This window comes from Papio anubis, chromosome 12 (assembly GCF_008728515.1).
Source record: "Papio anubis isolate 15944 chromosome 12, Panubis1.0, whole genome shotgun sequence".
In the NCBI taxonomy this organism is placed as follows: domain Eukaryota; kingdom Metazoa; phylum Chordata; class Mammalia; order Primates; family Cercopithecidae; genus Papio; species Papio anubis.
Genome location: NC_044987.1, coordinates 19,300,209 through 19,326,709, shown reverse-complemented (window position 1 = coordinate 19,326,709; position 26,501 = coordinate 19,300,209). Strand labels below are relative to the sequence as shown.

General features: G+C 39.0%; 1 protein-coding gene across 7 annotated transcripts in view; it reads right to left on the bottom strand.

Moving 5' to 3' along the window:
- The window catches only part of CADM1 (cell adhesion molecule 1), a 332,199-nt gene that overhangs the window by 34,118 nt on the left and 271,580 nt on the right, over nucleotides 1-26,501 (bottom strand). For 4 of the 7 annotated variants that reach the window (XM_009187346.4, XM_021926578.2, XM_021926580.2 and 1 more), the window contains exons 4-8: nucleotides 23,539-23,676; nucleotides 21,301-21,459; nucleotides 9,969-10,068; nucleotides 6,664-6,836; nucleotides 1,678-1,758 (exon numbers count right to left, since the gene is read on the bottom strand). In XM_009187346.4, coding sequence (XP_009185610.2) covers nucleotides 1,678-1,758; nucleotides 6,664-6,836; nucleotides 9,969-10,068; nucleotides 21,301-21,459; nucleotides 23,539-23,676 — 651 coding nt within the window. The remainder of the gene's footprint in view (nucleotides 1-1,677; nucleotides 1,759-6,663; nucleotides 6,837-9,968; nucleotides 10,069-21,300; nucleotides 21,460-23,538; nucleotides 23,677-26,501) is intronic. The other 3 variants (XM_021926579.2, XM_021926581.2, XM_021926582.2) reach the window with 1 other exon arrangement.

Sequence of the window (26,501 nt, the reverse complement as noted above, 5' to 3'; positions counted from 1 at the left end):
TAATATCTAAAGGGCCCTTCACAAGAGTACGAGTCTAATTTGGTTTATGAACTGGGTAAGAGGCAAGAAATCTGAAAAGGTAAAAATCTAGTTCTTAGTATGAAAAGCTAATAGCACGGTTACTCTGGAAATCAGAGTTAGGAAGAAGCATCTTTGATATGCTTATGAATGGTATAGAAAATGGAAGGAATCAATTCACTAGGCCAACAAACTGAGTTTACTTAAGTTTACAGAGGGAAGTAACAAAGAGCCAAAACAGAAACACACACAGACAAGAATCTAGGAAGCAGCCTGGTTGGAGCTGAGTTTAGAGTGAGACATGAAAACCAATTGATGGATTTTCAGAAGATTTCAAATTAAGTGCTGGCACTGATGGTTTTGTAACCAATGTTGAGAAGCATTGGCTTCCTTAAGGGTTCTCTTTGTTCCACTGTAATGGGTAGAAAAGTGAAGAAAACTGAGAGTAGACAATCTATTGCTATATTCTATCAACCGATGAGGCCTCCTCTTTCTTCGAACACTTTGAATTTTCATCATCTCTATCTTATTGACTCCCATGAAAACTGGAAATGTCTCCAGCATGTCAATGAAAAGGAGAGCAATGATATCTAGGGTGCTAAAAAGGAGCTGACCATGAAGGGTGGGGAGTCAAATACTCAGTGTTCATAAAGGAGTCCAGTCCTTGCAGTCTCACCAGTTAACAAAATGCAGTGGAAAAGTTACTCTTTCAAGAGATTTTTTTTTTTTCCTCACAGAATAATTAATTTCACATGTTTTTGTGGTAAGTCCCTGTAAACACAGGTTGGGAAGGCCTTATCTATGGAAATCCTTCATGTCAAGTGGACATAGTACGGCTGGAAACTTTCCTACTTAGGTAGGCAGAGGAAACCCCATGGCTCCCAGACGAGCCACATCAAGCAGTATGAGCGAGCCACCGGATGCCAGGAAGGGCTGGATGGCATGCCACCTCCCTCAGTGACAGAAACGAGAGACAGTAAAACTCATGCTGAATAAGAGTTTCAGACAGTCCAAAAAGATAAAGCCGCAGAGTTAGAACCACAGTGGCTGCCTCTTCCACTCCTCCAATATGTGACCGAGGGCAGGGAGCGGCACGCGAGTGCTCAGCATGGAAAAGACAGTGACTCCCTCTGATCTCTTGTGACTACCTAGGCAACACAAACAGGTAGTAACACTGTCAGCGGGTACTCTCTGGAGCAGGAAGGATGACTATGCATTTAGTAGCATGGCCCAAATAGGCACATTGAAGTTAGGTGTGTATATTTTCCCTTACATGGACTGAGATGAAACTAAGACAGAGACAAGATTGAAAGCCACAGTACTTACCATTTCATCAAACATGGCTAAGTAGAAGCTATAGGCGTGTTCTCTAGCAGCCAGCTGCCATTTTCCCTAGCATTTTGTTTTGAATAGTGATGCTTCAAAAAGAATTCTTTTATGCATAAGCTGCAAAATATCTGACGTACTGTTAAATGCTTGGATGTTTCTGAGGTCCTTAAGATTCAACTTAAGAACATAGTATCTAATGTCGCTGGAGTTCCAAAATAAAGGAACAATTAAATTTCAAGGATTTAAAGGGAACTTTTTGGCTTCTTTTTATACATACCAGAAAGACAATATACATTCAGGACATTTTCAATGGTAATGAAGGTACCATACCTGTGATGATGGTAAGGATGGTGGTGGTGGTGGTGGTGGTGGTGGTGGTTGTTGTGGGAGGAGGGATAGTTGTGGGGGGATCTGGATAGAAAAAAAAAGGAAAATCAAACCCACAATGCTGAACACAACAATGACCAGTAATGACAAAACAAAGGCATGAGGACATTGAGATGTTTGTTTGATGGCTTCCCCCTTTAAAACCAAAAGTTCTTTCCCTGCAAGATTTATGTCTTGTGATTATATCCCAAAGCCTTACTTGGAAGAGCTGAGAAAAGAAGAAAAGAGAATTTTCGTTAATGAAGTGAATTAGGGATGAGGAGATGTGAAGAGAGGGGAAGAAAAATCAAAACATACAACACCCCTCTTCCCTACCAGATTTCAAAGGTGAGGTTAAATCAACTCAGTACCAAGAGGGTACAATGGCTGCCATTTCGTTTCAGCTTTTACAGATGGGAGGAAGGAGGAGGAGGTGGTGCTGCTCTATTAGGGGGCTCATATCAGCCAAGGATGAGTGTGTCCCTACACACTTGCTCTCTGTGACTGTTAACTTCATTATTCTCCATCAATACATCCCAGCAGGAAGTAAAACTACTTCTACACTCATAATAAATACAAAGAAGAGAGAATGTCACCAGTAAATATCAAGTTCCAGGCATGTGAGATTTTACTGAGATTTTATTTTTTAAAAGTCAATAAATTTTACAACTTATAAATATTAATAAGTTGCCTTTGCTCATATTAAAAGCTTGACCTAAGTGGACTACAGTGATAAAACTGAAAGAACGTTTTCCATCTTGTAAACAAGAGAACTAAATATAAATGAGACTCGACCTTCAAAGCCAGGAACCTGATAGGGAACCCTCTGTCAGATATTTGATATACTGTATATTCTTCTATCGTCTCAAAAATTACTTGGAGACAAGGGAAGGGCAAATATGAAAGAGAAAAAAAATTCTAAGACCAGATGATCAAACTGAATGTGTTAAATTGTCAGCAAGACTTTGAACTAAGCAATCATTCTGCTATAATAGAGCATAAGATGATTTGAAAGCTTTTGATTTTAAATTTTATCTAAAGCACATCAACTTTTTCTCCCTGACACATCTGGTGTCCTTTTATCTTCAAGTGAGCTCTCAGATTGTCTAATTAATACATCAAAACTTTAATTATATACTGCACCTTTATTGGGCTTGGTGCAACTTCCCAAAAGTTTATAAAAATATTATTTTGGTGCTTGGTTGCAAAGTCTACTTAAAATGATTCCTACCATCGATCAACAATCTGAGGTTTTAATTTTCTTCACAAACTGCTTCTCTCACACAAACATACTCGGATGAAATTAACAGAGAAGAAGCTACTGTTCTGTTCGATGGGAGGCTCCATTCCTTTAAGTTGGGGATACAAGCAGTTTACATTTTTATTTTAAAGGAGCCTCACAGAAGTCCAAAAAAGCATGTCATTTAAAAATAATCTCATTCTCCTCCAAGAAGTAAAAATGATTAAGTCAGTAATTTTAAACTACCTGTTTAAAAGAAAGGCAGAATGAGAAATGCAGTGATTCAGGCCATATGTTCAGTCTTGCTCCTTCACACTTTTTACGGAGGCCACAGGTGGGGAAGCATTTTGTGAGCTGGAAACTCATTTGGATGCACCTACACACCTGCTGCAGGTGCCAGTGCAGATACAAATGAACCAAGTGCACTGACCCCTGAGCCCAGCACTAAAGACATCCCGCTCCCTCCACTACACAACTAAACTATATCCAGAGAGGTGCCTGCTGCCCTGCACGGGGTCAGTTAATGTGATTTTTCTGTTTTGCTTGAATTACTGTATCTACCACTGAAAAGGAACATTTGTGCCTGGGAGATTTTCCCTGATATACTATAATCCTATTTCTTTTTTTTTTTTTTTTTAGATGGAGTCTTGCTCTGTCACCCAGGCTGGAGTGCAGTGGCATGATCTCAGCTCACTGCACCCTCTGCTTCCTGGGTTCAAGCAATTCTTCTGCCTCAGTCTCCTGAGTAGCTGAGACTACAGGCGTGCACCACCACACCCAGCTAATTTTTGTATATTTTTTAATAGAGACGGGGTTTCACCATATTGGCCAGGCTGGTCTTGAACTCCTGACCTTGTGTTCCGCCCACCTCGGCCTCCCAAAGTGCTGGGATTACAGGCATGAGCCACCATGCCTGGCCTATAATCCTATTTCTGCACCTATTCTAAAGTATTGACATAAAGTGTGTGATGTCCACAATACAATAAGAGTAGATCTGAAGGTGATTTGAAAATATGATTATGAACCAAGGGGTAGACCAGACTAATGAAGGTCATCAGTCCCTCCCATTTTGTGCAAATCACACGCTTTCAATTATCTTTATCACGACTGGGGCAACTGTTGTCCTTCACATCTGGCTAAAGTGACCTGAAAGAATTAGATTCCCTTAACAGGTTTAATAACCTCAGTGCTTAGATCATTTCTAGCAATAAGAGCAATGTGAGGCCACTATTTAAGAAAGTACAGAATTGGAGTTAATGAGCTGTGTTTGACATGTAGAGGCTAAAAGAATAAAACCAACTGGGGCTCAGGCACTAACCAGCTAGATTATTCATGTGTAGAAGTTGCTTCCAGAGAGTTAAACTATATGGAGGCGTGCCAACTTTTAGTTCATAAAATACTTCCAAAATTACGGTAGTAATACAACAAATCAGCTTTGGAAAGAAAATCTACTCAACACCTTCCCAAAATGCTAGAGTATTTTGTTAATAGACTAGTAATACCTTAGGTGAATATTCTAACCTGTCATCTCAAGTATTGTTACTAGGACTGACTAGGGGAGGTAGGTAGTATATTACGGATCTAGAAAGTCCTGAGACAAGGATAGGTATACCATCTTGGATTAGGGAGACATGTATATGTAGCTGTGCCTGCCTTAAACAGGTGGATCCCTATATTTCTTGGCTTTCAAATAATGCACTGTGGCCGAGACAGTTAATTCTAAGAGGATCATCTCATATTGAAGGGGATTGTTCTATTGGAAAGCAGTGAGAATAAGAGAATATACAAAGAAACACAAACTTTGTTGTGGACTTTAGAGCCAAAGTATTTTGGTTCTAAAACACATTTAGAAACCTGGTGAAGTTGGGGAAAACTGTGGGACCTTTCTGAGCTTCAGTTTATCATCTGTAAAATGGGATCATGATAATGCCTGCCTCCTGGTGTTATCGTGGAGATTATAGGAGACCATGCATGTAAAATCGTTACCATAGGGCATGGAATAAAGTGAGCACTAAATAAATGCTAGCTATAAACTACTATCCAAAATTATTCAAATATATCTGTCCATCAAATCCACAAAATGTTTCTTCTCTTGAAATGTAGGGGCAGTAAGTACAATAAATCAAACTGTTTTTCCAGATAACTTAGTGTTCTGAATCAAGGAAGCACATGACAGACTAATGGAAATTTGTTACTGCTTTTTATAATCTGTAGATTGTAAAGAGCTGGACTGAAAGCCAGTAAACCCGGGCAACAGCAATGTCGGGGACTCCCATGAGGCGCAGGCCCTTGTGTGAAGAGAGCACATGCAGAAAAAGGGAGGAATGTTCTTTTCACCCCCACCGAGCAGTCTGTGGAAAGAGGTGGCTCTGCATATCGCCAGCTGAAAACGGGCCATGCTGTGCCCTCTCTCACCTACGTAGAAAAGCTGTTCACTTCACATGGATTTCCTTAACTACTGGGAGAATTAATGTTATTATGTGTGAACTACAGACAACATTGGTAGTGCATAAAGACAAAACATACTTCAGAAGTCTACAAATAAGGTGATTAGATGTGATCTTTTAATTTTGCATTATGCTAGGAAAAAAATCTCAGGTATAGGCTGAGGATTATATTTTAATATCCATGCAGATATGGTGTAAAGCATGCTTCTATTTGATTAAAAGGACTGCCACTCCTATTTCCTTCATAAGGAAAGTATCCTGATTTTAAGACACTATGGTGTGGATATTTCATAGGTATAATTTATGCGTATCTAAACATTTATTCACATATACTTATACTTGTAAATTGGATTATTTACACTGCTAACATGAAGAAAAAAATGCCCCCTTCACACAGACACATATTCAAATATTTATAACACATTGAAATGTCGATGCCTCTGGTTACTCATTCTTTGTCATGTCAGTTCATGGCTATTTCTTGGCATATGAGGTTTCAATAGAAGAGACTTAATTTGATATTATAAAACTAGAGAGGAGGTGCACACCTCAACTAAATAGAAAATATTCACCATTCGCAAAATCAACAGTAAGTTATAAACAGGAAGTAAGTTTAAGATGCCTGGAACGTAGTAGATGCTCAATAAATATCTGTTGACTAGAGAATAAAATTCATGAGGTTTTAATCATCCTGAAAATCGATATTAACAAAACAGACATATTTTTTTAAAAAGGCTTTTGTTCCGAAGCAGTAGCTACCGGTGGTTTATGTAGCTACAAAGGACCTTGTATTTGTTCTGAGTATTTACTGGCTTGCAACATCTTTTGAAATTTAATAGCCTCATGCTGAAAATAGAATAGTTCTGCTCATCAAAGCAGGAGAAAGGCTAGCCCAGGTATCATAGGAAAATACCACTGGGAATAAACTTTCTGAGCTGAAAAGCCACTAATTGGTAAGGTTGAATGTTTCAGTCATTACTTCTAACATAATCTCCATGGCATGTGCCCGAGGACACAGCTTTCCTTCTCAGCATGACCAAAGACTGTAATCTAGTAGAAACCCCCACGATTAGAGGGAGAGAAGAAAAGTCACTATTCCAGGTGGAGACACTAGGGTCCACCTCAGGCCAGGCTTCTTTAAGTTCTAGAAGGAAACCAACTGGTTTTTGATTTTCAACTTGACCAAAAGCTTTGGGAGTAAATCACAAGTAGCAGCTCCATGTGACTGACTCTAGTAGAAGAGCATTTTATCTTCTCACGTACCGTATACATACAGCATATAATCCGAGTGAGCTTTCCCCACTATGTTTGAAGCTTCACAGCGGTATGTACCATTATCTGTTTTGTTTAGGTTATTGATGAACAGGTTGGGCCCAGACAGTACGGCGTGTTGAGGCATTTCATCATCGACTCTCACCCAAGTTACCATCACAGGCCTGCAGGGAGAAGGGGAGGAAGACAAGTCACATTATCGTTTCCCATTAAGATGTCTGCATCAAACTTCTCACCCATGCATTAAATGAATCACATGCAGGGTGACACAATTAATGAGGACCTACTGGAGATATTTTAAGTTCACAGAATTTACAACTGTGAAGTCTCCAAAAATCTGTTTGGTATACAATTTTTTCTTTTAAACATGATCAGGTGTTGAAAAACTTTGAACAGACCACAAGCAGGAGTCTCATTATTTCCAATTCATCTTCGACAAATCAGCAAATAAGTGTGCGCTAGTTTTATGCCCTGCTGTGTGGTTTCACACCAATTCGGGCAGGACAGAGCTCACCCATTGTTAACATCCCATTAATTAGGAAAGAAATCAAGTTCTTGGCTAGTGATACACGCATTCATCTGATGGTTACTCACACACCAAGACTTGCCTAGAAGCCTCTTGTGATATTTAAATGGATTTTGAGTTTCACCAAAAGGAATGGACTTTTATATCTGAATAGTGCTTTACTTGGGCCGCTGTTTGAAAAACCACCTTTGATTCTGGAAAGACGTAATCATTTCCTCTTGTCCTTAACCTCTCCCCATAACCTGCCTCCCCCTACCCAGAATGCCACCCTGTCTTTGATGCCCTGGTCCACCATGTCTATCTGTTTCTTGGCAAACTGCCTTCTTTCCTGGCTCTCCAAGGCCTGCATATTGCAAGAACTTTTCCTGTGTGTGCACCTGCAGTGCCCCACGCTTGTGGGTAGGGCTCTCAGGCTAATCACCATGGAATGCATTCCACATGGATCCCTTAGGGCCCAGGGCATCTGCTCACCAGAGACAAGTTTGTTTTAGTGATTTAAAGTACCACACTTGTATCCGTTGGGAAAAAGCCAATTTCATAAGATTTGCCAAAGCTAAAAATGCATACACACCAAGTATCTTTGGAAAACTTCCATTCTTCAAGGCGTTTCCCTCAACCTCCTACGAAGTTGAGGCTACAGTTAGAATTGTGCCTGAAAACTTTCATTTTGAAGGAAGGACAACAGAGATCCAGCTCAGAAGTGACTTCCTTCCAGTTCCTACGGCTGCCTCTAGGAGCAGCGACACGACAAGAGAACCATGCTTAATGAAGAACGGATCCTCAAGTTAGCCCTGTCAAGTAGCATTCCAGTTTTCAAATGGGATGTGAAGTTCCAATTTTTCTTTAATTACACATGGGTTTGTCATCACAACCCAGTAAATTATTTAAAAATTAGTACTGCATATGTCCTCCTTGTAGGCAATGGCAAATGGGCCTGCCTGGCAATCAGACCTAATGTCCTGCTGCTTGACAGCTGAAACAATCAGTAGGGGTAAGTGCTGAGAATATTCACAACATTTAATGGCAAGTTAAATTACCATTTTTATTGTATGCAATTTCTTGAGAAAATAAATAGGTAATATGCTAGAAGGGATAGCAGTAGAGTAATGTGAGCTTGCTCACACAACCATATACTAGTTCCTATTTGAAAGGAACAAACAAATCCCTTCTCTGGCATAAATGTCCTGAAGGAAACATGTAATTTACTGTCCCCGTGGCACATTCAATTGAACGCAGTACCTTCTTCAGGGGAAAAATACAAAAATAAAGTATAGGTTAGCAAGCCATATACTGTAACTGTGGTTAATGTGGCCGAACACAGGTATTGCAAGTGGCAAGAGGCCTCTGAGAATTTTTTTTTTTTCTTCCTCCATTGGATTATTTTTGAAGAAAGCGGCTAATTAGGGAATAATTCAAACTGTTTACAAAAAGAAAGATCTGAATCTTTGGCAGTGCTCAAAAGAGAAAAAGATCACTCTGCTGAAGCTTGAAGCATTCAAAACCAAATAACTTGGGAACACCAGAGGGAAAGTGAAACAGAACCAAGACCACTTTCCACCTCCTAAAGGTCATTTAAAACGCCACATGGTTAGCACAGAGGGAAGGAAATTCCAGCACATGGAGCGGTCAGTACAAAGATAGGGAGGGTTGAAATGAGAAGAGAGAACCAACAGCAGCCAGAGCCCCCTTTGGCTTTCTGATCTCTTGTCATAGTTCACTCCTGAGTTAAAATAGGGAGGCTTCTTTCCAGAGATTTCTGGGGAAGCTTTGTTAAGATGCTCTGAATTCTTTATATGAAAACTGTGATGATGCTGGCTAGCAAAACTCTTTGAGGGGAAAAAAAAATCATACTACGGGGACAGCAGAGGGAGCTCAATGCTGTTTTTTGTTAGGTACCACTCAAGTTTGAGTGCCCTTAATCCCAACATTGACCTATTAGTTCATTTCATGAATCCTCAACTTGCTTTTTCCCCTAAGAAACAGAAACAGTCAAAAACAATCTTTACTAGAAACACAAAAGAAGTGTCCCCTGCCCACTAAGTAAACTGAATAATAGTTAAAGTGGTGCCACTGTGTGGCTTTTTTTGTTGTATTAGTGATGATACATGTAGTTCCTCTAATTCACTTTGGATCATTTCACAGGGCAACTCAAGTGGCTCCTTTATACTTTCAATAAAATAACAGTCTTAGTTGTTTCTTCTTTTTCTCTTATGAAGTGGCACATATATCCTCCTTAAGAAAAGTTCCTGAGCTTTTCTTTACTAATAAAAATACTTCTGGGAGTCACGTATGAATGACACTTTTCTTTGAGGGAAGAAGATGCAAAATTAAAGGTAGGGCAAATTCATTTGCCTACAGCTGGCCCTAAACATAGCAGCTTAATGTAAGTCTTAAAACCATCTTTGTAGCAGCTTAGACATTAACACAAAAGGTGGCAGATATATCATTAGATTGTGGGGACACCAAGAATTTATTAGGATTATTCTTGCATGTAAGAGAGAAAATAGTCCTGACAATCATGTTGATGATAATAAAATAGAATTAGCTGAGACTTCAATCTTAGCTGGCATTTAATTTTTCTCCCAGTTCTGACCATTAAGAACTATGGATATTTATTTCCCCTCTCACTGAATATTCTTTAGTTCCTGAAAAACCATCCATCCTTTGCAGCAGGAGACAGGTGACAGGCCAAGGACTGGTGAATGCATACGTCTGTGTTGTGGCATTTACTGCGCACGACCCTCTGCCAACCTTGTCCTTCAGAACTTACTGGGGCTTCCCGATGGCTTCACATGTTAACTCAAGCGCGTCCCCTTCCCGGGTTAGGCCTTGTAGAGGATAAGTCATCTGAATATGCACTTGAGGCTTATCTGTGTGACAACAACACAAAGTATAATGTTTAGCAAATGATATCATCAGGCAAAATCAGACTCACACACTGCCTCAAAACCCACAGTACCAGTCCGGCACTTACTCTCTCCCATCCGATGCCTTCAGGAACACCCTTCTAATTAGTTAGTAATCCTGGCATTTGCTCAAATTAAATTGACTAATAACTCTAAGGAGTGAGCCGCAAATAGATAAGAGATTCACGAGCCAACTGCGCCACATCAAACATTTCCTGTGAAATACAGTTTGTTACACTGAAGTTTATCTCCAAACTCACTCAAGCTAAAGGAAACTCATTTGCCTTCATGCTGAGGTGAAGCCATAGATATTTGTGGTGCTCAGAGTTGATACATTTTATCATATATCATATATTACTATGTGACAATATGTTGTGACACTGCATGTTAATAAGTTTGCCTCTTCTATGTTCTTGTTTTCAAACGGGAAAGGCAGAACTTCTGAATTCCACTCAAATGACTTTAAGGAAAAAGAACTGGGACATTTTGGGAGCCCTCCCAGGGAAACGTCTTTGACATCTCATTGCAAACATTAAAAAGAAAAAATACTGACATTTACTCAGGATCTGCTCTCCTAGGACCGTCACTGGTGGTAGAACAAGCCTAGTTTTAGGGATGGGAACTCTGGTACCCACAGACTGAAGCAGCTCATCCAAGATCATGGAGAGAGAGACAGCCCCAGAAGTCTATGTTGGGATAGATTTCTGATTCCCAAGTGCATTTCCAATGGTAATCCATAATCCAAGCCAGGTATAGCTTCCTAATGCAGCGAGGTACTTAGGAAGGAGATGTAAGTATTCCTATTTCCACCAGCTACTTAAAACTGTGTTTGTCAGTGTGGGGATATGGCTATGAGAGATGAATAAGGGGAGGTTCAGGGAATAGGGAGGCAAGCTACAGAAGTTGGAGTTAACATAGATACATATGCAAATACATTAACAAACAAAACCTGAATGGAATTAGGAGATTGTTTTTTTCTGTGCTGAACTAACAAGCTATTAATCCCTAAATCAGTTATCTCATTTAATTCTGTGACTCTGTAAATGCATATTTTTGGAAATGTACCCAAGAGTAATAAATGTGAGAGGGCGAGGCATCGGCTGGCCGAAAGGTCAAAACAATTACCATAGTTTTACTCTCTCAGACAATCATACCACCTAAACAACAGCCCCTTGGCCTTTTACAAGCTGTGGTTAGCTCATTAACATTCATCCTATGGAATAAGGGAGAAGATAGAAATATTACGGCAAGGCTCAACCAATCTCATCCCGTACACAGCTATATAAGCTGCACAAGGAAGTCCTCACTAGGGATGGCTGCTTTCTAGATGTATCCTTATGGTCTCTTTCCTATCACGAATCTTTCTCTCATGTCTCTAAAAATTACATGGCATTCAAAACCTTTTAAGAGAGCCCCCTTGTTCACCCACCAGTGTGCACTGCATACTGTGAATTGGTAGTGCTTTCTGAGAAGCTAAGTCTCTTGCCAGAGAACGTAAAAGTTAACAAGCCCAGAAGCTCCAGCTGACCCTTGCAAGTTACACAGTTCTATTCTTGGACACGTTGGCGAAGAAAATGTTTAAGAGCAAAATGGTGTGGAGGTTTCCAGATACTGATAACTGGGTCGGGAAGGTAGTCATTAAAGAAAAGCAGAAATGCTTGTAAAGAATAAACAGGATGACCTTGAACTAGCACTGGGTGGTTCACGAACTCCTGGGAACCCCCTTTTAGAGACAGAGGCCACATATTAGGCTAACTACAACTGCTGGGCATCAGGTGTGGGTTTATTGTTTGTGGTCGTGTAACACACATACACACACACACTAGTTGGTGAAGTTTAGTTTTTAAAAAAGATACCAAAAAAAACAAAATGAAAGAAGAAGGTTATGACACTGGACACACAGAAAACAAAAGACCTGCTACCTCATAGTTCATACCCAGGAACAGGAACACTTACTAGAGTTCCCAGTTAGGGGATCTCTAGCATTCTTACCCATGAAGCGTTCTGGGTGAGGCTAAATTTAAAGCCCCAAGTTTGGGCTGAAATGTAACATTTGCTTATAGGTTAATCTCTGATCTACAGAAAGGCTACATTTTTCATGCACTGCTGACTTTGGCCATTAATGAAGAAGCAGCAGAATGCTTGCTGGCCTGTGTGGAAGGATTTTGTTTTTCTTCTTTTTTCCTTCATGTAATTTACCAGCAAACAGAGAGGGCATATTTTTCAGCACAGTGCAGTAAGGATTTTACATCCTCAACTTCCATCAATAATAAAGACAGTGTTGAAAAACGTAACCCACCCTGCCTCTTCAGTCCCACTGAGTTTTAGTTAAATGCTTTTTTATGTTCCTAATGAGCTGTTTATCAGTTGTCAATTATTCACATAAATTAGGAAGAACAAGCTAAGGATTTGTTCTACCTGAAATTTATTTTAAAAACCACTTACTAAATCATAAAAAATACACCTTCAGTTTTGATAACTGATTTTCCCAATTTACTCTTTAAGTTCTGGAGAAACATCTACTATCTACTTCTGGCTACAGCTGCCACAGTTACTGTAATAGCTGGCTGAAAAGGTGAGCATTAGTCTTGCTTGCATTATACAGAAAAATGTTTCCCTCTGTTGACACATGCAGTATTTATAGGCATATTATCTGACCATGGGCAGATGAGCTTTCCTCTCGCCCAGTCTAGGAATCAAATATTACAGAAGGTCTATGTGCCAAGATCTATCCCTGGGTGATGGAAACTTAAAAACAAATTCTGTTCCCCTTCCTTTGTCCTGAAAGAGAAACTTAAGCATTCTTAACAGGTGGAATAGAAACCCTGGGATTCCACTGGCACCTCTAGAACTAAGGGACATTAAATTTTCCATTGAAGAGCCTAACTATGATATGAATATGTCAAAATACCTAACAATCCAGATGGCTGACTGAATAGCCCAGAGCTCATCATTTATATTTTAATTATGTTCATAAATCAAATGTTATAACCCACCAAATCTTTTCTGAAACAGAACCAGCCTCCAAGATTTATTTTTAAGTAATGAGGTAAAGCCTAGTACATTTTCTGGGGGATCATTTTATGCCTCGGTTGGTGTTGTAAGGCACAAGGCCAAAAGCCAGATGATACTTTCTACCCAAGTGCAATAACTGCCCAGAAATGTATCACTCAGAATGGCTTAATGTCATTAGAAAATGGAACTGCTATATAAAAATAAGAAAAATAGTTAGGTCTGTACACTTAAAGAACATTACAGTTAAAGACATGGCATCACCAACAGCCAATCAATTAGGTCAAGGGATCTCAGGTTTTCATAATACACTGTAAATTTTTTTAAACCCCGTAAAAGACATTTAGCAAGACTGCTACAGCAGACAAAATTTGTTCATTAGTCAAAGTTGCACAGAGGGTTAAATACCAGGAGGCTTTAGGTCACACTATAGTAGCAACCAATTAAAAAAATAATATTAGAAAGACATTCTGATTTGATGAGACTTTCTTTAAATGTACTTTGCTCTCTCTATAAAGGGAAAAAATATATAAAAGGAAACTCTTAAAGAGGTTGGAATGGCTTGCTGGCAGATTACAATTGATTTCATGCCAGTCTGACCTTGCACCACATTCTGTGATCTTTTCAGAAGATGAAACTCAAGATTCTGTAACCTGTATTTCAGTTTCCTATGTAAATGAAAAGGCACAGTCTCCTCTGTAGGTCCAAGCACTAATATATCAGGTCTTTGCATTCCTTTATTTAGAAAAAGGTACTTTGCAATTTCTTCATGACTGGGATGTCACCCTTCCCGGGTAGCAGAGAGGAGCAGAGCTGAGTCAATGGAAAAGGCATACTGATATCCTGGCAGGAGACAAGCCAGTGGGAGACCTATTGTCCCGGAGATCCCACAACCTTCCCTGTCTTCCTGAGAATTTCTAAATCAGGAAATGCAGGTGTCATATTTTCTTTGATGTGCTGAATGCCACCAGGTCCAGGGACTTGAGTGCAAATCTGTTTCTGCAACTGCATTTGGGACACAGGCTCTTCTTCATGTTTCTTACTTAGATTTCACCCAATATTCTGAAACACCAGGGAGTATGGGATTTGATGTTTGTGGATCAAGTGCTAATTGTTTCAAGTCCTACCAGGGAGAACTCAAGGGCAGCATGAGCACAGATGATATCAGAATGTCTGGGTAACGCGTCTGGGTCAGCCCCTGTGCATTCAAGTGAGGAAGAATTGACTGAAGAGTCTTTGTCAATCATGGAGGATTATTGGAGTTTGGAGTAGAACGACAATGCAAAGATTAACCTGAGATTTGGTGAACGTTAGAAGCTGTCTGAGCTCAAAGCAAGAATCAACCCCTACAATATGGCTGTCTAAATTGCTGGGAGAGGATAGCTTTGCAACTGAAGAAGGGCCATGTCTAGCAATGCCAGGTGACTGGGATTGGTGAATGAACGGAGTCACACAGGGCTCTCGGGGGAGGTAAAGAGAACATCTTGCAAAAGATTTGCTTTCTATTGTCATAATACATTCATGAATAATTTTCACTGCCATTTATTTTGTTTGTTTGCAAGGTGAAGAACCTCCTGCTGTTACATCTGTTGTTATGAATTGTAGTACTGAAACTGGGCTCTTGAAGAGGCCTGAACTATTGTGAGTGGGATGAGTCAAATCTGGTGGGACTGACGTAAGACCAATACCACAGTAGAATGCAATCTTCTCTTGCTGCAACTTTCAGGTAGGTTTGTGGGTATTAGAATTACTGTTTACCCAGAAGAATCAAATTTGATCTCACGGTGTTGTGGCAGAAAGCTTTGTTCCCAGTGCTTTTTAAATGGGGGTACATACTCACAGAATATTCTTCGGTGTCTTGGAAGCAATTTTCATCATTTGTAAGCAAACACTGGGCAAGAAAATCCCTATAGCAAGATTTTCTGTACAAGACTGTTCCCTCTGTAACAACAGCGGGTTTTTGTTTTGTTTTGTTTTGTTCTGTTTCTTGAAGTCTTGGTAACTAGAACAGTGCCAGGGACTGGCACACAGTAAGCATTTGAGACACAGTTACTGGATGAGTGAATGAAGGAATAAGTGAATGAGAAAGTGAAGAAATATTGGGGCATGGACTTCTCCTTCCACCTTTACTACTGATTAAAAAATAAATACAATCAGATCACAAGTTCCTCTTAGTCCTCATCACAAAATATACTTGCGTTTTTCTTTTGGAAGGTCAATCCAGCTCCCCAAATCGGAAGTTCAGCCCAGGTGCTCTGCTTTACATATTTCCACCTCACTACACATTTATTTAGCACTTCTGGTGTGTGTCTAAGTGGTATCTTACAGGAAATCAGAAAGGATGTTGTTTGACTATTCCTTTTAGACTTTTAGATGCCAGCTTCACAACTATTTAACCTTCCACAGAATCAAAATTTGACCTTGAGTTAAAAACCATTAAGTGAAGTATGTACATTAGAAGACCGGTTTCACTGTGTAAGTATTCGATGTCCACAGCCACGTAGACACATCTGTTACAAATACATTAAGGTCAGTGAGATGAGAGGAGGCGGTCCTTAGTAAAACAGGCCTCTTTCTGCAGGGTATGCATTCAGAAGGCAGGTTTAAAGGCAAAGGCTTTTCACTTAAGGGTCTTTCCAGTCTTGCTCAGGACATATTTGCCCAACACTCACTCTTTGTATTTTGAATACTGGTTACTTAGCCTCGTGACACTTTTGGTACTGCAGATTGTATCACTATCAATCTATAGTCCTTATAATATCAAGAATTTGGAACCAACACTACTCTGTGTTAACACAAAGAAATAATAGGTTAAAAAGTTAGCTTCAATTGGGGCTCTTCATTCCTTGATTATTTCTCATAAGGAATCATAAATACTAAAATAACTTCCCTGAAACTCAATTCATTGCTTTAAAAAATAAATAAATAAAAGGGAGAGTGGGAGGAAGAGCGTATTCTGTTAAAAAGAGAGACAGACAGACAGGCAGACAGAGAGAGAGAGAGAGAGAGAGAGAGAAAGAGAGAGAGAGAGAGACTGGAGATCAGAGAGAAACAGGCCAAATCGGAAAACAGCAGCTATTATGCTTTGAAGAATACAACCTGGAAACAGAATTGATGAGGGAGAGTATTTGATATCGAAGCTGCTCTTGGAAACTATGTGGTATCCTTCACTCCAAATAGGAAAGATTTTCTGATTTCCAGGTTTTCCTCTCTCCTTCACTGCAGGGCACTATCGATACCCAGAGAAACATTTATTTTGGCACAGATAAAGAACAGGTTTTGATCATCTCCTCAATGCCCAATTTTCCTCCAGTTGAGGGAATGAAAGAAAAAAAAAAATCTACCCTTCTCTGGACCTTGGATGAACAGGGCTATGGATTTATAAAATACCTAGCTACACTCAGTCAATAAAACTCATTTTGAAAATGATGCCCACGTATACGATTAACTGTCAGATGATAATCAGAGCAAGCATGGCATTCAAACACCCATTTCTAGAGTCTTTGTTTTCATTCTTCCTTTCAAAACTCACCTCTGAATTTTTTTTCTTTTTTTCAAATATGCACAAACACAAAACCTTCACAAAATGAGGATTTTTGCCAAACATTTTAAAGAGCAAGGCTATGATGGGTGAAAGCAAAAGCCACACAGCAGTAATTCAAGAGCTTCATATTCACCCCAGTCCAGAGGAAGGCTTTCCTCCCTTGCGCAAAGCAATCTGAATTCCATACTGAGGGTCACAGCTTTTCTTTGAATTCCCAGCTTATGTCGCTATGTGTTGCCACCTTGATGCTATTTAGACAGTTTTCTCTTAACGCTCAGACAGTGAACTGTTCCCGTTTATACAGGTTTTTATTTGACAAGAGTACATTCCCTCAGATCTGAAGCTCTACTAACCGTGCTACAATTGTATCACGCTCTGCTATAATCAACCATGTTGTAAATTTGGGCAACACCACCTGTACAGACATTCGCAAGAAAAAAATGCACAGAAAGATTTTAGGGTCATACAGCTCAGAACATTAAAAAGCAAAACTGTTCTCTGCATAACATCTAAGGGAAGAGAGCTTTGAGCTCTTCCAGCTCGGGAGCATAATTATTTTCTGTTTTAAACATTTAACTGTGTGCTACTGCGGTACCCTTGCTGAGTCTCAGAATGAAAGCTAGAAAACTAAGAGCCCTACTGTATGTTCTTCATTCCCAGCAACGTTCCTATGAGAAAACCTTATTAATGAGCTTGCAAACGAGCACCCAACAGGGAAATGTCACAAACAAGAGCGGCTAATGCCCCAGAAAATCAAATAACTGAACACTTGGCTGATTGTGGTGCCTTTCATATTTATAATAAAAAAGGGGGGGACTTTAATTCACTGATTCTGAAGGGGTCAACACCTTGCTGAACAAAACAACTCATTTATTTATGTTCAGAAATCTCCAGATGATAAATTACATTGATGTTAATCACTTCAATGCATACTACACAATTAATATCTGTACTCACCGAAAACTTAAGGATTATTAAAAGTATGACAGCATACACATCTGGCTGATTTTTCACATAATTGGGCACAACAGTTTCTCCTGGTATCACAAATAAGGGTCCTAACAAACAAACACTGCAAAATCCTGGTTCAATTAATTAGGACTTAAATCCACAAGACAAAAGCAATTCCAAGTTGTAGCTCCAGCCTTGTCTTCTACGCACTATGGTAGCACTCCATTTGAAGGAGAGAAGTGCAACACTTCCCCTCTTTTTATCCCTCCTCTCTTTTTTCCCTGTCATATTTAAAGTAAGATATTTAATGACATATAATGCAGGTTTTCATTATTTCATTTCCTTTTTAGCAGTATTTTTAAAAAATTACTTCATGTAGAATTCAAATCCATGATCTGTCATTTAACCCTATTCGTGTCCTGGTAAACATCCATTCCTCTTAGGTGGGGATAAAGAGAGGTTTCCATAAACCTTCATGGAGCAAAATTAGCCAGGCTTAAACAAGTGAGCATATTTAATACCAATGATATCAGATCAGATTTGCCCCCAAGGTAGCCTTATTTACTCGGAGTAGACTCTGAGGTCCATGAATGGGATCAGTATTTCCTAGTGATAACCTATTGTTTGTCACTGAGAACATAAGATATCTTTTTAGGTGGCAAAGGAAAGGACATCGAAAAAAAATTAGTTGTACATTTATTTTAAAGCTTATTAGACACTATACATAACAGATGAAATGTATAATTTAATACATATTTTTACATAGGCCCTGGTTAGGTTAAAGCAATAAAGTGACTTAAAGAAAAATTCTAAATCAGGTAAAAATACAGATGACACATGAACATGGCAAATTTGTGCAAGTGGTCCCCAAATAACTGAATTTAGGAAAACCCTGAGGGGCGAATGGACTCCTTTGATTGTAAGTAGAATATGGTGAATATGTGATTGTATTCATCTTTTCCAGGTCGATAGCTATCAAAGGATTTTTAAAAGGGCCAATGATCCCCAAAAGGTTAAGAACTGCTGACTTCAAGGGCATGAGTCAACATTAAAATACAGGTGCAATGTTACTCCTCACAGGCATCCAAAATACTTCAACCCCCGTGCAGACTGGCTACTGAATAAATCATTCTAGGAATCTCATGTATTCAAGTGTCTCTTCTTTCCTCATGGGCATCAAAATGTGGTGCTACCTGTCTGCAAAGAAAGGACGGCTGTGGGGGGCACTGGAGTTGAGCCATCAACAGCACTGGACAATGACTGATCAGCCTTCAGGGCCTAGTGACTGAGTGCTTCAGGCATTTGAGGAATGAAGCTTTTTGTTACTGCATAGCCGCTAGTGTTCAAGGAGAGTAAAGCTGGTAGGAAATGATGTAGAGAATTCCAATGGTGTTTGAAGAAGCTACAAAAGGAATTCCCGGCTGACTCTGTAAAGTTCTCAATAGTGCTCTAGGAGTGGAACGTAGTGAACTTTCTTGAGCACAGAGAACCTTACTTAAGATTATCAAATCAGATGCAAAGTTCCATTCAGGTTAATATAATGCTTTGTAATTCTTAGCTTTCCTTTATATAAAAATATTTTTTTCCTTATGTATATTCCAAAAAGTGGAATAAAGGCTAAAATATTTGTATGATTTTCTTGGATTAAAAAAACAGAGTCTCCCACAAAAAGGTGCCGTATTAGAGTTTAAAATGATCAGCTGGTGCATCCTTATTTTTGGACGGCATTAGAGTCACTTTCCCACAATTAAAGGCTAGCAGTACTTTGTTAGATTGAAGCCAAATGGATTCAGACGTGGACCCTCATTCCTTTTCTTAGAAGGACAAATCTCCAGAATCTACACATTATGGAAACCAAGGCTTATAAGGATCATCATCAAGTTTTCCAAGGAGTAAGAAGTGTAATGCTTGAAATATTTCGCATTTGGGAGTGAGGGTAATTTGGTAGGTGGGTGGGACTATATTCTATTTAAAAGATATTCTGGGAAAATACTGAAAGAGTTTAGGGGTGGAAACTGGGCGAATATCTACTCAGGACATACAAAGGAGCTAATGTATTATTAAAGCTAATGGGCCCCTACAAGGAGAGTTAATGGATATTAACTTTGCTTAAATGAATTACATATTAACAAAATCACAAGAGATCTACTATCTGCTAATTTAGATAGTATCTGATCATTTCTGTTTTCCCATTAGAGGGACATTATACCACAATAGTTTTGGTGATACGAAAATTATAAGCATGATGCCCATAATGAAGCTTTATAATGAAGCAGATGAAATGAATTAATGAGGAAATCCTGCATTATGTAATGTTCAATTGAGCCAAGTTCACGGAATTAAGAAAAGGTTGGAATGGGATGGCTTCTTAGAAGCAACATTTTATAACTTTTCCTGCCTTCCCATTTTGCTCAGATCATTTAGATAAATAATAGGGCTTGTATGGAGTTGAATGGTGGCCCCCAAAGATAAGTCCACATTCTAACCCTTGGAATCTGTGATTATAGCTGAATTTGGAAAAAAAGGTCTTTACAGATGAAATCAGCTTAAGGATCTCAAGATGAGGCCATTCTGGATTATCTGGGTGAGCCCTACATCCAACGACAAGTGTCCTCATAAAAACATACAGAGGAGAGACCCACAGAGGAGAGGAGAAGGTCATGTGAAAATGAAGGCAGAGAATGGAGTGGTGAAGCCACAAGTTAAGGAGCTCCTGGGGCTCCCAGAGCTAGAAAAGTCAATGAATGATCCATCCCTAGATTCTTTTGAGGGGAGGGAGTGTGGTCCCGCCAAAACCTTGATTTTGGACTTCTGGCCTCCAGAGCTGTAACGAAAGAAATTTCTGCTATTTTAAGCTACCAAGTTTGTGGCAATTTGTTATGGCAGCCCTAGGAAATTAATCCAATGATTCATAAAGGGTAAAGCTTTTCCTTCATCTGACATCCAATCACTGCCATCCCAACCAAACTCTGGTAACATTCACTATGCATACTCAAAGATCGCCTTGATATTTCAGGAGCCAAATACAAAGTGAGAAGCTGGCTACTTAGCCACAACCTTGGCATAAGAATGGCTTTGTGCAGAAAAAGCCTTTTTCCTCTTAAGTAGAAGGGTCCAGAGGAGAAGATGAGGAGACCATATTCAGTCTACAGGGCGTGGTAAGGAGAAAACCTCACTCACTACGATCTAGCTTTTATTGATAAAGCCATCGAGATTGTGGCAATGATCCCGAAGAGTAGACTTTTCAACTCAATGCTATAATTTAAGCTAAAATAGAGGAAGACATGCCATTTAAAACAAAATACTGACATAGAATGGGAATAAAATCCCTTCTATACAAACTTCAGTACTTATGATGGTATTAAAAAAGGGGGAAAATTGCCCTAGATTTTGCAGTTGGCATAGAAATGATGACAGTCTATATGCAAATAAATTAATTAAGTCATGTGTTAGAGCAGATTGAAATCATTTCAGTTTTACCTTTGGGTTCAATGTAGCATTTTCAAATCCTCATTGGCACTTTGTAATACGGCAGTACAGTATTTCAATAAAATAATCCTTTATTTGTCTGCCAAAAACAAGAATTCTATGTATATTATATAAAATGAATGCACTGAATAAATGGCTTCTGAAGAGTTTCTATGGAATCACAACTCTACGCCCTCAGAATAAGATACTGAGGTACTCACACTGTACTTCTAGATACCGCTGGGTCTGCAGGTTTCCAGTGACCGCAGGGTGCTCCACCTGGCAGATCACTGGGACCCCATCGTCCTCCTTGTGCACTTTCAGCATCAGCTGACTGGTCACAGTGTACATGTCTGACCACTCTTCCACCTCCGATTTGCCTGGGGAACAGAAAATGTACCAAGACACCAGAGTTGGGTGAATTTCCATCAGTTTGTTTTTATGTCCTCCCCTCTGTCCTCTAACCCCGACATTGCTATTTTAACAAATATGATGGCAGTTACTTGGGATGAGAGTAATCTGTGAATAGTTACCTGATAAAATGTTTATTTCCTTAATTTCCGACTTTTCAACCTGGCAGCATAGTATTTAAGATATATTTCAAGTCCGAATAGCATACACTATTTTTACTGAAATATATTATGTATGGTTCTTCTATCTTAAAACCTCCTGGAAATAGGCAGCTGAAAGTTGAGCCATTTTGACATCTGGCTGCTCAAGGTATTCAGGAAGATAAAAAGAAAAATGTTTTTCACCCCTACAACCATCTGAACTTGAAATATCGACTAGGCTGTCATGCCATTCAGAAATTCTAGGATATTATCCAAATCCCCTAAGTAATTCAATAAGCAGTAGAGTTACAAACAACCCCCTTTGCCTACTCCCATCATCAACAATTAAGAGAGAAAGTAACTAAATGGATTTACATAATTGAAATTGTAATTGAAATGTTTAAACTCTGAGACTTTTGGAAGACCACAAAAATGCAGTGGCAGTGGGCTAGAGCAAAGTAAGACACAGGGCTTGGGGCCAGATGGGAGACACGTCCAAGAACACCCAGAAAAGGAGGGAGGAGGCTTCCGGATGGAATGAATAGGCCAAGGCAGTCCCTTCCTGAACTCAGCGCTCCCAGGAACATGGCACACCATTAACTTTCTTTTAATGTTTTGTACTTATCGGTACACATTTAATGGCTGAATTCACTTAGACAGAAAAGCAGAGAGGAAATGAGAAACTCCTTCCTTCCAAAACCATACCTAGGAAATAGGAGATTAAAACAGAACAAGCTTCTTGAAATTTAAGCTGTTATATATAGATTTATCTGCTTCCAGATATAGATTTCTATATCCTCTTTCTAAAAGGGCTGATTCTTTTCTTTCTCACGCTCTTTATTTATTTAACAAGTACATATACAGCACTTACTTTGGCCCAAGTATTAGCTAAATACTTTACAACTATTCACTCATTTCATCTTCATAAAAATTCCATGAAGTATGTAATATGATTATTCCTATTTTAGAGGAAACTGAAGCATACCACTAGCATTTCTGTCAAACAATTAGAGGAATTCAGCTCCTAAGACCTTTGTGCAGAGTACTACCTGCAGGGTAACTTTGAAAAGGAAGGAATCTGAATGTAGAAATACATGCAGAATTTAAGATAACTGGCAAAAAATGGTCAAATAGGGTATAGGCTGTCTCCTTTATCTGATGTAACACCTGAGGTGGCAGGCATTTGTGGATCCAGGACCCAAACCCGGGATGGCCCAGTACAGAGGTAAAGATGATCAGAATGGGGCTAAAGGAGCTGCCTTGTACTGTCATCACAAAATCACAGACTGCACAAGAACAGGCTGGTGAACTGGGCAATTGAATCATAAATTTCACAAGAAAGGTGGCCCCTGTAAATTCACAATTAAGATGAAGTTGTTAGTTCACTTGGTGCAACCACTCTTGTAGGAAAGCATATAGTCAATACAGTTGATAGTTCAATAGATGTCAGAATGACTGGAATTTACCATAGGAAAGACTGTGTAACATTTTTTTAAATGAATACCCTAAAAATGTGGGGTTCTGATCCCCTCTAGGTCACTGCAAAAGACAGGGCAAAAGCAATTAGAGTTGAAGGTACAGACAGAGACAGCCTGAGCTCAGGAGACAGCCCTCATGAAAATTTTTCCTAGCCTAAACAGTTCTAGTTTACAGTTTTAGTTCTTTCTGGGCATCTGAGTAGAGTGACAGCTATCACCATGAACCCTTAAACAGCAGAATGAGGACATGGATTAGAACAATAAAATGCTTTTATGCTTTGGCCTCAGATGTATTTAGTAATTTATAAACCATATCTAAATGAATACTTTTGTTTCATGGGCATGTTTTGTATTTGTCCTTGATTTTCACAAAGGCATACCCCTGCTAGAATCAACTAACTACTTCAGTGTGGGGCAATCTGCAGCTTACCTTTTAGCTCCGTGTTCCCTTTGAACCACCTGATGGTCGTGGCTGGCTTGCTGGCCATAGCAGTGCAGTTGACTTCAATCTCCTCACCTTCCACTGCAGTGTCTTTCTGGATATCGATCATCAGATTACGTGGTGGGACTACAAATTAAACACATGTGTTTTATAAACACAGAATGCATTTTTGCATTGTTGCTATCAAAAAGGAGAAAAATAGCAGACATTCCTGATGAGAATTTAAATCATTACAAAAAGGGAAAAAGAAATACAAAGTAATCATCAAATAAAGTGGGTTATGCAAAATCAGTTAATTTAGAATTTTTATCCTAAATTTATGTTAAAAATAACCAATGTGGCCGGGCATGATGGCTCACACTTATAATCCCAGAACTTTGGGAGGCTGAGGCGGGCAGATAACCTGAGGTCAGGAGATTGAGAAGAGCCTGACCAACATGGAGAAACCCCGTCGCTATTAAAAATACAAAATTAGCCGGGTATGGCAGCACATGCCTGTAATTCCAACTACTTGGGAGGCTGAGGCAGGAGAATTGGTTGAACCCCGAAGGCGGAGGTTACAGTGAGCCGAGATTGTGCCGTTGCACTCCAGTCTGGGCAACAAAAGTGAAACTCTGTCTCAATAATAATAATAATAATAATAATAATAATAATAAATAACAACAACCACCAATGTCACACTCTTATCACTGAGCACATTATATCAGTATAGATATTAGTCACCAGTCATTCACAAATTAACCAGAAAGTAGATATAAAAGAGGAATACATACTATTGAAATGATCATCCTTACCAGGAACCCCCTGAAAGCAGTATTTCTCCTTGAACTCAACTCTTGAATTTCAATCTTCAAATGAAAGATTCCAAAGTCAACGGGGCAAAGATAAAAATCTTTGAGTCCTTAAAAGAATCACTCACCATAAAATGCACAGAAAAATTGTGCCTCAAACCAGTTCCATGTAATTAAAATGATTCATAGAGATCCAGAATGTAATCATAACCTCTGATGGATAATGTAGTAATAAAATCCTTTGGATATGAAGATGCAGTAATATAAGAAATGCCAACTAGTTTGCAGCAATTTTCCATATTCTGAATTCCAGTGCTCCAGATTTTGGAAACCAAAGACGAAAGAGACCCTTAAGTGCTTATAAGTAGATTTACATATCAGAATTAAAACCACCCTTCTGTAAGCATATTAAACATATATGTGATAAAATGGTCAAAATAACGGATTGGGGAGTTAAAATACTGACTATCAAATCAAGAGTATGTAGTGTGATAGTGATGGTGATACTGACAATGATGATGATGATGACAAAATATGTTATCTTTTATGAAACTGAATTGACAGTAAAACTTCATATGCAACCTTACCTCAGGACTGAGCCTGTTGAAATAAAAATCAGTAAGAATACTGAATTCAGTACAGTGAATCTAAGAATATGTGTCCTGACCACCATGAATAAGCAAAGACTGTTCCGAGACTTATGATTAATAAGTTTCTCAACTCAGAAGAGAAACAAGAAATTAAATATGTATAAACATGCCATCCTGATGATCAAGTTGAATAATAAATTTCTGATACCGCTTCAATAAATTATGGGATTAAACCATGTATTTGGGATTTCCAACTGTTCTAGTCCACAATGTGAAAATTCTGCCCACAGGAAGACTTTTACACTGAACTGGAGCAGTTGAAAATTCCTGTAGAGAATGACAGAAAAGTAAAAGTAAAATGATTTGTTGCACATACTTCCTTAGCAAGATAGTGTTTGGTGCTGTTGGTGGTGGCGGGTGTAATGAGTAGACCCAAAAGATCCCTCTTCTTTGTTTCCTGTGTACAAGGAAAACAACATATTTGCTCAAATGGATGTGCTGCTAATATGATACGGCCCAAATGAGTAGTTAAACATGGCAAAGAACTACCCTAGTTTACATTTTAAGAAAAAATAAACAAAAAGATAATTTAACATCTAATTTAGAGTTTCACATCTGCTAGCATTTTATGAAACACAGAAAGGCTGTAACAAAAGAAATGGAATGACTTCAACTAGCCTTATCTTTCACATAGTTTATCCATGCTAGATGATAGTCAGGTAGGTTATAGATTTTCATCACACATACCTAGACGGTAGATGGGGGATACATGGAGAGACTAGATGTTTAGGATTAATAAATATTACTGCATTCTGAGTGTAGTATTATAGGAATATTTTTTACATGCTATTGTTAGATCAAATGTCAGAGGAAAAGCCTAAAGAAAATAAGACCTTAAAGAGTGGTATAAGAAAAAATGAAAACAAAACAACTAAGGTATAACATATATAGGAGTGTCTTCTCAACAAATGGAGGAATGAAAGCTAAAAAAAAAATACCTTTCAAGGTCCAGGAGAAAATAAGAGTGATGAAAATAATTTTTCATGTTGAAATATGCAGTGGTTCCTAATGAGAACTGTAATGGAGCAATGTAACTGATGGGATAGGACCTTAGGAAGGTGTTTCTCTTAGTAAACGACAAAGAGGGCAAATGGCTAAAGCCACCAGCAACCCTGGAAATCCCTAGGGAATGGGGCAGATGAGATCCTGCTTTATCTGTGTGACTTTGGGAGAAACACTTTGATGGTCCCTCTGTGGAAACATGGGCATCTTCTTGATGCGACAGTCCAGCAGTTGTTAAAAGACTCCTCTATGCATCTCTGTTGAGTCTTAGTGGAATTTAGCCTCAAACATACTCAGATAGTTGTTTCCTGTGTTCCTGGATATCTTTCCTTTATTATCTCATTTTCATGCTAAGCCTGGAAACCCCTTGTCTCTGCTTACCCCAAGCTTCTCCTAACCTTCACTACCCGTTCATCTTCAGTGGTATCTCTTGGTGGAGAGTCTTTATTGCCTCCATTTGGTTCATAAAGATGAGGGTGGGTTCCTACCACATTATCAATCATGTCTG